The following is a 14736-nucleotide window of genomic DNA, read 5'->3' as shown; positions in this document are numbered from 1 at the left end:
GCTCCCTTAGTCGATGAAAATAGAGCCCCTAAAAGGTTTGTGCAGTTAATACTCTCTACTTCGAACCTCTAATACTCAAAATTTTCTATAATTCGAACTAGAATATTGGTCCCCTAAGATTTCACTTGATGAGTCGAATATTTTGAAGTTCGAATTTGAGAGACCGAAAGGTAAATATCTTAACCTAATAACATAATATTTACAATTCAGAATTGAAATTAAGAATTTACAATTATGCAGAAGGAAAAAAAAACAACACAAAATCAAATATTAGAATTACATACAGTAAAATTGCAGCCTGTCTATGGTTGAGTCTGGTTTTGGTAAAAAATACTCAAGAATTTAAATAGGCTTGCTCCTCTCCTTTAATAGAGGCAGTATTTTCATGTCTATAGTAATCTTAGCCTAAGTTTAAAATAAGTTTTTTCTCAGCAAAATAGTTACGATGCCCAACGGATTCAAACAGATCCTCGTTATCATGATATTAGCACATAATTCTCTCCTAGAAAAGTACTGCTTATTGAGTTGTTTTTTAGTAAAATTCTCATGAGTGTACATCAATATCAAAAGATTCCACTTTCAAAGTATTTTTCAGATGTACGTTAACTTTTACATAAGGCTTTCAGGTAGGCTTACGTAATATTTTAAGGCCTTGGGTAAACGTTGTTGTACGCAAGAAAAAGTAACCATTCTGTGATATTATGAAAGATAAAAGTTAATGTATGTATTTATTTATCTATCACCTCTTTGCTCAAGGCAATAAAATGCAACACAGTAAATAAAAAAAAAATCTTTTTCCTCAATATGCTCTATCGAAGCTAATTTTGCTCTATATTCGAAAAAGGTTTTTATGGATCTCTCCTGATCAGCATGGTCGTTTCTTTCAAGGCAGAAGTGTCAGGGTACCAGCCAATCCAATGGATCCCAACTTTACCATATTGTAGAACGCCATCTGCACTATATGGCCCATTGAAGCCGAGAACAGTACATTGGCCGAGCCACCACCCAGTTTGGTAGAAGTTGGCACAATATCCATAAAAATCATCATTATCTTGGTCTTTGGTCGAAAATTTGAAACCACGATGGAAATTCCAAGCGTAACACAGATTGTGAGGCGATGACGATTGGCGACAAGTGTTAGCAGTAAAATAGATTCTATATTTTGAAGCTTCCCCTTGAAGATAGAATCCATCCAATGTGATGAAGTTGGTTTGACCGTCAAATCCGGATGCGTCAACTCGCAATGTTGTTGAAAATCGAGTGGTGTATTGATGAATGAATTCGTTACCCAACCAATATTCACCGTCAACATTCCCAAAGCCTTCTTTGTAGGTCACCCAATCGCGATAAAAATCCTCCGAACCATCAAAACGTTTCTGCATGACAATCCAACCACCTCCCTCTGTTGTCATATCGCAAAACACTTTCCGTCGGTAGCCGTTAAAATTGATGTAGTAGACGCTATCTTTTGTGTAACCAAGGCGAAGCCAATCTAAACAATCCATTTGAGGGTTGGCTTTTGGTGCTGAGATTACAGATCCTGGCGAAGGTGACAAATATTTGTTGATATCACCAACGAATTCATACAAAGAACATATCCATTGACCATCTTCTTGTTGGTGAACCAATTGCACATAACAGCATTGACCAGGAGTCTGTTGACACATTAAATAGCATCTCGACTTTGATGACATCGTTTCTTTGCGATAAGGTTGTAACCCAGCTATTTCGTTGCCATCTTGTATAAGTTGAAATCTCATTTGACAAACCATGTAATCCACATAAAGTAAAAGGATCAGTACAAGGACAGAAAAGACTAGAGATTTTCTCATTTTTATATTGCTCAAGTCTTTCTCGTTGTTAATATTTTGTTGACAAGAAAATTAATGCAGTAGAAACGTCAAATTCATCAAATTTATCAATTTGAAATCATTGTGGTTTCGGAAACATTATAAATTAAAATTTGCATAAGTTTGTATGGCTAAAATTTTCTAATTTTATACATGTATGTAATGCTTGTATTTGTTTGTATTGGGAATGCAGAGTCTTTTTTCACAATCAAGAATTCATGGTAATGTCAATTGATGTAAATTAAAATTGCATAAAATTTGTATGGCTAAAAATAAATTTTCTAATTTTATACATGTATGTCTATTGATGTGGTGAAAATGAATATGGTATTGATAAATGAAATGAAGATAAATCTCACGAAATGCTGATTGTAGAATAGAGTCTACTTTTAACAGAACTTTAATTTCTGATAATTTGGCTCTCCAGCGAGGGCGTATGCACTTACTTTGTGATAAATAACGAGATTGCTCACGGAAATTTTTTGACCCGCATCCCGCGCGATCGTATTTAATCGCCCGCGCATGTACGCTCTGTCTGCTGTATGGGTACTGTATGCAAAAACAAGCTTCTCTTCTCAGTCTTTTGAGACTTTAAAGGAGACTGGAGTGTGTCCTAACCCCTCAGATGGAAATTTCTAATTTCATAGACACTAGCAGGGTTTACAGCTCGTTTGCTGAGTCCCCTTACTGATTCCCCTTACTGAATTGGAATAAGAGTCACTCTTCAACTAAAGAGTAATCGCGATGATTGATCGTCTCTTGCATGTTGGAAATAATAAAAATTTTTTTTTAAGAAGTTAATACCTTGACAGAGTGAAATTATAGAGGTCATGGAAAATAAAGGTATGGTATTATTAATAATTGTTGTGTACATATTTACATCTGCGTGGCCGAGTGGTTAAGGCGTTATACTGGCATCTGGAAAGGTAACATGCTTGAAAGTTCGAATCCTACATGGTGCGTTGTAGTATGTTTTAGTTTGTCAGCATTGACCAAACTTTTTCTGGTTTTATGAGCTCTAATTGAAATTTTTGAAAATTCTCGTTAAAATTTTAAGAAACAAAAATTTTCTAAGTAGTGTCACCTCAGTGCAGTTTGACTCAAGTACAGTATTTCAAAATGGATTAGGTTGGTTAGCGGGAGGAGAGTCAAGAGATATGACTTTCCCTTCTCTTGAAAATCTAGTATCCAAAACTTTCAACTAAAAGAAATGCATAAAAATCGACTTTCGTCTTTTTTTTGTTATCTTACAATCACTTTTTTCAGAACCACAAGTGAAAAGAAAAGCAAAACTGACTGAATATCCTGCTAAAAATGATTGACAGGTGCGGGTTTGCTCGCGCGTATACCGGGCCACTCACCAATGCCATCCAGTCTATCAAAAAGCTTAAAATGGACCCCGGGTTAGCTTGGTTGTAAAAAGAGAGAACAAAATTCAAAATTCATTGGACTCCCATATATATGAACCAACGACGTTGTTAAACTTTTAATTCAATTTTGGTTTTGGAAGCTAGTTGAGTAGCCCTTTTCCAAGCAAGAATATCCAGCTAGCTAATAAACACCGATGACTAGCTAAAGCAGCAGAGGGTACATGTTTAGTGTAGTGACCCAAAGAGTAATGACCAAATTTCCGGTATATTTTTCAAAATCTGGGACCAGCAACTTGTTCGAGTTATAGAGACTCGAGTTATTGAGAATCCACTATTTAACTGAGTAAGTGCAACGACAATATTACAGCGAAAAACCCATTTTACTGCATAATATCCATTTTTGTATAATTAAGGACATACCATATTCATCAGGGTTTTGTGATGGTGAGAGGCTTGAGCGAAGGATGGCGTTATTCATGACGTTGATGTAAACTGGCAACGCGTGGTATCCTTTGTGGTTGAACCAAACCTGGTAAAAAAGGCGAAAATGAGAATTTGATGCAGTTTCATTGTTTCAATTCAAAACTGGTGGCAAACGCCCGGTGTTTTTCGGGTGTTTCCGTATAAAAGATTACGTCATGAATGACAGAGAATTCGGCATTATGAAGGGGACGAGATGGAGTTTTTACAGGATCTTATTTGATTAGGTTGGTCGTTAACCAGTAATAAAAAATGTTCATACTTTTTCTAAAGAACGCGTCATTTTTATTACTTAAAAATGACCAATTATTAAAGTATCTTATAAAAACTCCATCTCATCTGTTGTGAAGACAACCTATGCTACAGTCAATGAAATGATAAACAAGATGGAGAAAAGTACCTTGACATTTCTAGGAACAGCAGCAGCAGATACAAGACCACTAAGCGTGAAATTTCGTGTCATTTCATCAGGTATATCTGAAATCACATGTTCACCAAATGTCACTGCCCCATATCTGAAAGAAAACGTGTTTTAAAAATACACACGTTTTTATCTATAAGAGCATTTTTGAAGCCTTAAGATGTTCTTAATTTTTCGGGTTTATAGCCAAAATGTTCTCAACATTTATAGGCGGTTTTAGACCATAATTGTAATTTTATTGTCTTTTAACGAGCGTTACTCTCCTTCACATGTTTCTGACGTACTTGCTCTATCGCCAGTCAACATGCTCGTATTTTCAGCATTTTTTGAGTATTTGTGTTCATTTCCCTAAGTAACCAGGTGTTTTAGAACCTTAAAATGTTCTTAACTTGTTTTTAACATTTTGGCCACCGAAGCCTTTTGTTCTTTTATAGTTTGTGCTTATAAAAAGAACATCTAAAGTGATCATCAATAAAGGTAGGGTCATAATGTCCTCCTGGGTTGGTTCCCCCCACTAAAAATCAAAATTTTTCTCCATTCCCCCCTCTTTTATTTCCCCCACCATATTTCAAAATTTTTCGGTTCCCCCCTCTTTTTTGAATTCCCCCAGCTATTTGAAGATTTTGCAGTTCCCCATATGGTTAACATAAAAATGCCTTAAATCAAGTTTGAAATTTTGCAAAGCTTGAAAAAATAGCCTTGAAAGTGCTGGAAAAATGAAATTGTATTGAAAAGTTGGTTTATCCCAAAAGATTTGCTGATTTTATTGCTTAAACAGGTTTTGCAACAAGATCACCTTGAGATCAGTGAAGTTCCCCCAGTCAAAATCTCCTAAATTTATGGTTTTCCCCCCTCTTTATTTTCCCCCAGCAAATTTCAAATTTTTCATTTTCCCCCATACTTTAAAAAAGGGCCAAAATCAGAATCCCCCCCTTTATAAAGGGGGGGGGAGGACACTATGAGGGTGTACGCCAGAGCTTGAAATAGCGATCAGACATCGGACATTGTCCAACCCAAATAGCTTTATGTACGGCCCGAAAATCATAATTTTGAAGGTAAAGCAATCCTGCTCGGACATTTTATCCACTCATTTCCTGGTCTAGTGTAATGAAAGCTGGGATTAATGTCTCCCTAACGATCTCATTTAAAAAGTAAAGGCTGGGTTTTCTAGCCTAGAAGCAAGCCTGCGTACAATTAATTCGCGAATCTTTTGAATGACCCCAATACACAAGAATTTACTGTTTGTTCAAAAGATTTCTTACAACTTTACAAATGTTTATTACAAATGTAAAAAAAAGTATACCTTTGCCTTATGAACTCATCAGTTGTTTTAACCAAATAATCACTCATGTCTCGTCCTGTAACATCGTATACGTAATCATTAAACGTCGCGGAACGTATTTCCGGCTCAGGACCGTACGAATCGTCAGGACATTGTTGCTTTCCATTATCGCATTTACATTCATTTTCAATCCCTGGTATCCATTGTGTGACGTTGTCGTGATTGAAAGGTTTGAAGGTTGACGAACAGTTGTAACATGGTACTAACAATCATCAATTGATAAGAAAAATTAAAATGAAGTAAATAGATCAGAGGATCTTCTTGAATTCAGAGAAATTTTTCCATACAAGTTAGATAATAAAACAAACCCATTTTACTTTATCAACGAAAACTCGTTTCGGGGTAAAAACTAATCATTGCTGGTCGTCGATAAGTTTTGTGAAGAAAATATTTCGCCTTTTTCTCAAAAAGACTCCGTCAAGAAGGTCCTCAAAATCAGCCGATGGAAATCCCCGTCACTATCTTTAAAAAAAGTTCCCCTATATTTCTTCCCGGTAACGGAAAACGAATAGTCTTCTACTACAAACCTGGTGAGGGATTCTTGACCAAATTTTTCAAGAGTCGTTCTGAGAATTCATTCACATCCCTGTTATTGACTACAACGTAATGTGGTTCACCAAACATTTCTGGTGTCATGGTTAACGATGGTAAACCTTCTCTTGGTGGTTGAATCAAAGACACAAACATGGACAAAACCACGAATATTGCTGGTAAAAGGATCTGTGAGAAAAATCCTTTACGACTTCGACGAGCGTGATGAAAACGTTTGATCAAAATGGCTTTCAATTGTTGAATCCATAAAACTGGTCCCCAGTATTTGGATTCGGTACTGAAGTCTAATTCACCTATAATGAATATAAAGTGATTATAAGTAATTTTGTTCATTGGTTGGTTAGGAGAAAACCCTCTTCAATGTGTTACAGTTTGGTACGACACAGCCTACAGTTACTTGTCGCTAATATAAGACTACCGAATCGTCGAGTTGGCAAAGTGTTTAACAAATCCACAACTCTTGGATTGCAGGCGAATCAATTTGGAGACATTTTAGACCCGGGTGAAGATCAGAAAGACTTTCAAGCAACCAATGAAAAAAATCGAAAATTGGAAGATTTCTCTGGTTGTATACACGTTTTTTTAAAATAAGAACCTAGTTTATAAGAACATTTAGGCTGAAATTCGTCGAAAAATTAAGAACATCGTAAGAACATGCCCAGCCTCAGCTCGGAAAAAAATGACAAGAAACTACAATGTTTTCTTCTTTTCAAGCAGTTTTAACCGAACTTAAGGATGGATCTTCTAAAATCGAGAGTCAAATATTGTCCAAATTTTATAAATTTTAAGTGCTCTTTATTTTGCATGATAATGTCGATTTAGAGTAGTCTGAAAATTGCTAATTAAATAAGCACATTCAGGGTCAGCCAAATTTTAGATGTTCTAATAAAAATAAAACGTGTAGGTTCATGGGTCTTGACCGAGAATCAAAGGACATCATTTGATTTATCTAACTCCATTTGACTCATCTCCTACAATTTCCTTACACAACATTTTTAAACAAAAAAAAAAGAACGACTTTCTCCCCTATCGGCACCGCGTGAGCACAATTTTTGAGAAATTATTTTGTCTACCTTCTCGGCCCTTTTTACACCGGCCCTTATTGGCGTTATTTTTGGGCTCGTGGCGTAATAAGGGCCGGCGTTAAATTAGGGCTGACGTAAAAAGGTCCGATAAGGTATTTTGCTTGGTCAGCATATCATCAAAATGAATATCTTTAAGGTTGCATCACCTGATAGAACTATTTCGATTTCTGATTGAACTATATTTTAATGTTCAATAGCGGAAAAATAAAACTTACGAGGTGTGTTAGTTTCGTTAGCTCTCAGCCCATCTTCGGCATTCATCAGTCGAACTTGCGAATTGACTGACGCTAAACTTGTCGTGTCCCCGTAGCGTCTTGATTGTACTGGTCCAGTCATTGAGATTGAATCTGCTACGTAGTAAATAAAAAGAAATTAAAAAGGTGATCATTGATAGCCACTTAATGTATTTTGGAATATTGGGAAAAATTAATCAAAAATAAATACCAAGTCGATCGACAGAAATGCTCTTTTTCCCTAAAAATGACAAAGTGAATTTCCCAAAAAAGAAAATCAGATTTTTACGGCAAAAAAAAATTACCTTGCTCTTTATCTTTATGCAAAACATCCAAAAAAACTAATGAGGCAATTTCACACAGTCCAAAAAGCCCCATTTTTAGACAGTTTTTGGCCGAAATTTGCCAAAAAAGTTTTTTTTCGAAAATCGGGGTCCGTCACTTTTTGAGAACTGTCATTTTGAATCACTATGCAAAAATCAGAAAAAAATAATGGGCCAGCCCCGAGAAAACCGGACGAACGAACGAAGGGTAAATTAAAGGACCTCCGAGGTAGTTCCAAAGAACATGTGACAGGATGAGGCTTCCTTAATTTTCTGTTCATTTCATAGATAGCAAAGCAGGCTACTCGTAGTCCTCATGAAAACAGTCGAAAGACCCAGATCACAAGTGATCCATGTAATAGATCGGTTCTATCTGTTCCAATAATTTTGAAGAAATTGACGAAATTTAAATTTGAATTGAAACGGTATCGGCAGTCTTCCGATGAATGAACGAATGAATGAATGAATGAATGAATGAATGAATGAATGAATGAATAAAACAACTTACCATCATTGGCTAACAGATCATCTTGTTCATCTTCACATGCTCTCAAGAAAACCTGAAAATACAAAGACAAGGTTTAATGACTTTTTCAAATCTCACAACACCACTGTTATAGGTTCGTTGATTGTCAAATATGGACAGACAAAAAATTTTCAGCTCTACAATCAAAATATTGGAACATGGTCTAAAATCTTTCAAATTATGAAGTCAGAGACATAGAGAGCTAACGGATTTAAATTATTTAAACTAATTAAAAGCTTTTCACAAGATAACAGCTTTTTTATTTTTTTGGCTCAAAAATACCCATCTTAGAGTGTGCGTTAATCGGGTTAGTTGACTGTATTTGAAAAGAGACCTTACCTCTTCCAAAGTAGTATCAGAGATACCATAATTCTTTATTCCAAAATCTGCCAAACTTTTCTCCAAATTTTCAAACAAATTTGTAAACTCGCCCGTCAGCCGAGCAGCGGAAGGCAATAAGAACGTAATCTCTGTTTCAAAATCTTCATGGAGTTTCGATCCAGGTATAAATGAGGTGATGAATTTGCCGATAGCCTGTATATCAAATTTATCAGCATTTTCTTGATCTTTGGTGACTGTTAGGAAATAACCTTTTCCGAATTGACGTTTTAAGAAGAGTGATGTGCCGGAGCATTGAAGTTTCCCTTTTGATATGATGTTGATTCTGTCACCAAGAAGATCAGCTTCGTCCATATAATGAGTTGATAGTAAAATCGAACGATCTAGAAAAATATAGTTTTGAATAAATGGTCGAATTAGCTTGTCACTATTCAGTTGAGCGAAGGGACACCTTTAGATAGAGATATTTCTGTTGAATCCCAAATGAAAATGAAAGACGCGGGCCGAATTTACGAATTAACCTTGGTTGACGGTGACTTTGAAAAACTTTGAATGAAAATTAAGCAAGATATTTTCAAATTTTTGATTTTGGTCAAAAGGAGTACACTCTGTAAACAAGCAAAACGAAGTAACTGTTTGTGCAAGGCCCTATCGATCCAAACCATTTTGTTGTAGCCATCGTGAAACAATGTCACTTTATTATTTAACTAATCCCCCCTAAACTCGACCCAATTCTTTTTACACCTTATTCTATTTTCTGTAGGTGCGAAACAATGATGGACGAAGACTGGGACGGTTTTAGGGTGGTAAAACGGACAAAAACATTTCTCGCGTAGCAATTGGCGGCTACAGTCGAAATGGTGTATTTTATAAAAAAAGATTAAGATTCGGCTAACGAAATTAAACATTTGCGATTTTAAACAAAGAATAGAACGGATATCCGTTTTCTGTAAACATTTTAAAGAGCCCTTTAATATAGCTTTTGCTTAAGCGGGTGTGTTTTTTTTGCAAGGTAAAATTGGGATGAAGTAATGTTTTGTAAATCTGTTAGTCATGTTTGTTCTGACTTTTTTCCCGTTCTTAATTATATTTTCAACACTAAATATATTTTTTTCGTTATTTGGAATTTTTTGTCGATCAAAATGACGACCTCCTAAAATCCTCTTAGTCTACTTCACTGGACTCAACGTCATCAAGAATCATAAAAAAGCTCTAGTCTAATTCTGCTGCTGAAATACAAGGTCAATATTAGTTCCATTTATACTGAGACGGAAAAATCGTCTAAGACGAGAAGTTTGTAAAATGTGATCTGTGGAGGAGATCCTATTTATTGAAACATGAATGGAAAGTACACTCCTCCATAATGCTTATTTTCTAAATTGCTGGTCTCAGACAATCGTCTCAGTATAAATAGAACTACAGGGTGTCCCTAATTAAAGTATCGAGTTTGAACATGCGATTGAGTAGAAAAGTTTGTGTGTGTTATCGCTAAAATATAAGAACGTTCTCCATCACACAGGCTTATTACAACAGGTAGTTACAACGTATAAATTAATCGTAATGACAAAGAAAAAAGAGGGAGAGCTTAAAATACAATTTTGTGAACACGCACATAAAACTTTCTACTCATAGTTGTGTTTCGACTCGATACTTTAATTAGGGACACCCTGTATTTAAACTGCGACCAGAAACTTTTGAGCGGTGGAAAAAAAATCAATAAAATTCTCATGGGAACAGTCAAAGCAGAAGTGACGAGTCAAAGGTGATACAAATATATCGAATATAAATACAACATTATATCATTCAATCATCACGTTTAAATTTTTTCCATAGAGAACAATCAATGTTATTCCCAATAGTAATAAGTTCTAAGTAATTCCTAAGAGAAAAAAAGTCCATTCATTCTCTCAATAAAACGATAAAATAAAAACAATAATACATTAATTTCTAAGAATTTTACGACTTAACTCATTAACTCAATCGAAAACCTGAAATCGACATGCTCATAATTTAAAAATGATACAATTTTTTTCAAATAACACTCAAATAAAAAAAAAACACAGAATAGAGTTGACAACATCAGAACAGTGGAGAAGTATGGAGTTTCCATTTTGCCATGACGTTGGAAAATACGAAAAATTAATGAAAGTTGGCCAAGGAACTTTTGGTGAAGTTTTTAAAGCAAGAGATCGTTCTTCAAGCCGTTTAGTAGCTCTCAAGAAAATCTTAATGGAAAATGAAAAAGAAGGCTTCCCAATTACAGCGTTAAGAGAAATCCGTATTTTACAACTTTTGGATCATGATAATATTGTCAATTTGATTGAAGTTTGTCGTGCTAAAACATCACCTAATAATAAATTACGGGCTACGTTTTACCTGGTCTTCGAGTTTTGTGAACATGATTTGGCAGGTCTGTTGGCAACGATCAGATTCACTTTACCAGAGATAAAAAAAATGATGCAAATGTTATTAAATGCATTATATTTTTTACACTTTAATCACATCTTGCATCGAGACATGAAGACATCCAACATCTTGATGACAAAATCGGGAGTTTTAAAATTGACAGATTTTGGCTTGGCACGCGCAGTTCACTCTGGAAAAGACTACAGGTAAAGTAATACGAACGTTTTTTCGTCACTTTTTGACAATGATTTTTCACCAATAAGATATCCAATTAACTCTGCACTTCTTAAACTTTTCTATGACATCATGCCATCCAAGATATACACGCTAATAACGTAATCGCAGAGTGCGTTGATTAGATTTAAAATACTTTGGTAAAAATTTACGAGAGCGAAGTCGACAGTTAAAATTCAGTTAGCAAATCGAAATCTTTATTTATCTTTAATCAAGCTTAGGGTTCTGCTCAGCCTCTCACGAAATATTTCTTATAGAAAATAGGAAAGTATAGAAAAAGCTTAAAAACTGATCTTTATCTTTTCAGATACACAAATCGTGTGGTTACACTCTGGTATCGTCCACCCGAGCTCTTATTGGGCGAAAGAAACTATGGACCCGCCATTGACATGTGGGGCACTGGTTGCATAATGGCTGAAATGTGGACTCGAGCTCCAATCATGCAAGGTGCTACCGAACAAATGCAGTTAAACCTTATAAGTAAATTATGCGGTTCGATTCATACCCCAATCTGGCCTGACGTTGAAAAATTGGAATTTTTCAACAAAATGGAGTTGGCACAAAATTTGAAGCGCTGCGTACGCGAGAAAATTAAGATATACGCTAAAGACACGAATGGTGTGGATTTGGTGGATCATCTTTTGATTTTAGACCCGTCAAAAAGAATGGATGCTGACACAGCACTAAATCATGATTTTTTTTGGAGTGACCCGATGCCGTGTGACCTTGGACCAACTTTGTCACGTGTCCCAACTTCATTGTTTGAGTTGCATACAGTGAGACGAGGTAAAGTGGCTGGCGCCGCCCCACCCGCTAACAACAATAACCAACAACGGCAAAAACAAAGAGCTGGTCAAATGAGCAATGCTATTTATGATAGAGTATTTTAGTAAACATTGGAATTATATTGATTAAATTTATTGTGGAGTTTATATGATTATGATATAATATTTTTCTCAAAAACGAAAGTAAAATATTATGATTTAAATTCACTCGTTCATGTTTTTATTCTACTGTTGAAAACCAAGAAGAAATAAACAAACTAAATTCACTTTGATTTTGAGGCTTAAAAATCCCTGCAACTTATTGTACATATGCAATTCTTTTTTGATTTTTTTGACTTCAGGTCAAATGAATAAGGGCAACAATATGACTATCTATACCTTAAGGGTATAAATTTTCGCGGGGATTATATTTCGCAAATTTTCGCGAATTTCGTCTTTTTCGCGAAATATAATTCCTGGCGAAACTCTCATCTCTCGCTAAATTCACGAAATTTAATCCTCGCGAAAATTAATTTTTTTTACACTAAAAATTCTTTCAGCTAAGAAACTCTCTTAAACGAGTCTCCATTACTCGAATGTCTCTTTAATTCGAATAAATTTTCATTCCTCGTGGCCGTTCGAGTTATGGAGACTCTACTGTACACATAAAATCTCGTAATCAAACTATCGAAAAATGTGAAAATCTGAAAAAATTCGCCAATTCGCCAAATTAAATCCCGGTGAAAATTTACAGTCGAAGTTAGTCGTGAAAATAATAGTTGCTGCGAAAATTAATTCCCTTAAGGTAGTACAATTTCGCTGATTTAAAGAGCATGGCCAAATTATACGAAATAATTCAACAAAGTGATGGATGATGAATTTAAGGCCAGTTTCATTTTCACGATTCTGAGCTATGTATTTTTTCGTTGTTAAGTGACAATCGAGAAGTTTGTTGTTTGGGCGTGTTATAAACGTGTCTTTGCATCGAATGTTTCCAAGAAATCTGGCCGGTGAATTGTTTTGGTTTTCCTAGGTCAAAATTGATCTCAAGAGTAAGCAAGAGTAGGGATTCATTTCAGAATTTTTCAACTTAAACTGATATTACCTTCTTTGTATTTGAGGATTAAATCCCAGATGGCTCTTCTCGAATAAGGATCCACACCGGAAGTCGGTTCATCAAGAATGACTGTTTTGGAGTTGGCGATGAACGCCATTGCCACCGACAACTTCCGTTTCATACCGCCTGATAGGTTGCAAGAAAGATCGTGCCGCTTCTCGGGAAGACCGACGTCATTAAGGTATCTAGGTCAGAAAGTAGAATTTATACTAATAATCGTATAATAGAAAGGAGGTCAATTAAATTGTGATCAAATTGCACCACGAACGATAGCGATAGATAGCAGATTTTATAAATCTTTCACTGAAAAAAGAACACCCGAAATCTGACAGCTACAGCTGCCGCCCTAGCATAGTTTTGCGTCAAGACTAGGTTCTAGTACAATCTGATTAAGCCTCCATGGGGCAATTGATTGGCGCGTTCGACTGTTGACCGAAAGGTTGCTGGTTCAAGCCCAGCGAAACTTTAGCGAACGTATTTCAAAGGTAAAACATTCGGCCACGGTACGCCAGGTTGTGAATTTAATATGGATCAATCCTAAACAGCAATGGGCTTTTCCAGAAATAGTCCATGCCCCCTGTTGAGGATATCGGATATCCAGGGAGTTAACGATTTTTGTTCAAAAGTGGATATCCAGGGTGTTAAATATCTACAAGGGAGCGGATATCCAGGGGGAAAAGTGTCCTTTTAAGTAAAAAATACGATATTCAGGGGTAAGCATCTCAATTAGAGAGGATATCCAGGGGTTGAGAATATTTTTAAGAGTGGATATCCAGGGGGTCTTTACTAATAAAGTAGGATATCCATTCTTTTTCTGGAAAATCCCAATCTGGTAAATGACTTACTTCTCAATTTCTTGTGGTAATTCTTTTTCAGTCATCCCTTTCAAACGTCCGTAGAACCACATGTGCTCCTCAACCGTCAAATAATCATACAAAACATTATGCTGCGGACATAATCCCAAACTTTTACGGACACCGTCAATCTGGGTGCGAATATCAAAACCATTGACAAGTGCTGTACCCGATGTAGGTGGAAATAAACCAGTTAAAATAGACATCGTGGTGGACTTTCCAGCTCCGTTGTGACCAAGTAGGGCGGTGACTTGTCCTTCAAACATTTTAAGATTCAATCGGTCAACAGCTTTCTTTTTGCCACGATTATAAATCTATATGAGAGAGACTAAAAACTAATGTTTCGTATTGCCGTGACCACAATCAGACAGCAAATTTAATGGGCCATTCTATTTTATATCCATACAGGGGGGGGGTAGACGAACATTTCCTAAGGGTAATCCCCCCCTGTATGGTTTTTTAATGGAACAGCTCAATATTTGATTATAAATTCTAGTTCACGTTTGTTTTTTTACGAAGGTATAAGTTTAGCAGGATCAAAGTATAGTTTAGTAGTTAAATTTCCTTTTCAGAGCATCCAAGTCAATAACAGATAACGGAACCTATTGACATGCAAATCTCAGAGAGAAGACTTCTGAGAGAGATGGAGAACAAACCTTGACGAGTTCTTTGATAACAACACCTAATTTCAACCCAGTTGGTTCCGCTTCATACTTCCCATGTAGTGCTGGTTCTGCGTTGAAAGTCTCATCAAAACCACTGATCTAGAAATATAAATGAGTGGAAAGATTGATAAAGAATAAAATGATCGAACGGTGTCATCATCTTCCTTTATTCTGA

The 14736-nt window shown here is 35.9% G+C and overlaps 3 protein-coding genes across 3 annotated transcripts in view; 1 reads left to right on the top strand and 2 right to left on the bottom strand.

Moving 5' to 3' along the window:
- Positions 1–14736, bottom strand: part of LOC136812599 (phospholipid-transporting ATPase ABCA1-like) — a 55559-nt gene that overhangs the window by 20213 nt on the left and 20610 nt on the right. Inside the window, 10 exon segments of the mRNA XM_067069126.1 lie at positions 3641–3749; positions 4101–4215; positions 5425–5665; positions 5991–6308; positions 7316–7450; positions 8165–8216; positions 8522–8904; positions 13031–13227; positions 13888–14210; positions 14553–14660. Coding sequence (XP_066925227.1) covers positions 3641–3749; positions 4101–4215; positions 5425–5665; positions 5991–6308; positions 7316–7450; positions 8165–8216; positions 8522–8904; positions 13031–13227; positions 13888–14210; positions 14553–14660 — 1981 coding nt within the window.
- LOC136812605 (microfibril-associated glycoprotein 4-like) lies at positions 322–1839 on the bottom strand. Its single transcript, XM_067069133.1, has one exon. It carries the CDS (start codon positions 1830–1832, stop codon positions 849–851), a length of 984 nt encoding a protein of 327 aa, XP_066925234.1. The 5' UTR covers positions 1833–1839; the 3' UTR covers positions 322–848.
- LOC136812601 (cyclin-dependent kinase 9-like) lies at positions 10579–12153 on the top strand. The gene is made up of 2 exons (XM_067069129.1): positions 10579–11133; positions 11469–12153. Exons 1-2 carry the CDS (start codon positions 10619–10621, stop codon positions 12049–12051), a joined length of 1098 nt encoding a protein of 365 aa, XP_066925230.1. The 5' UTR covers positions 10579–10618; the 3' UTR covers positions 12052–12153.

Source organism: Clytia hemisphaerica, unplaced genomic scaffold (genome assembly GCF_902728285.1).
Source record: "Clytia hemisphaerica strain Z4C2 unplaced genomic scaffold, Clytia hemisphaerica genome assembly, whole genome shotgun sequence".
NCBI classification, from domain to species: domain Eukaryota; kingdom Metazoa; phylum Cnidaria; class Hydrozoa; order Leptothecata; family Clytiidae; genus Clytia; species Clytia hemisphaerica.
The sequence above is the reverse complement of the archived record's forward strand: the minus strand, read 5'-3'. Positions and strand labels throughout refer to the sequence as shown.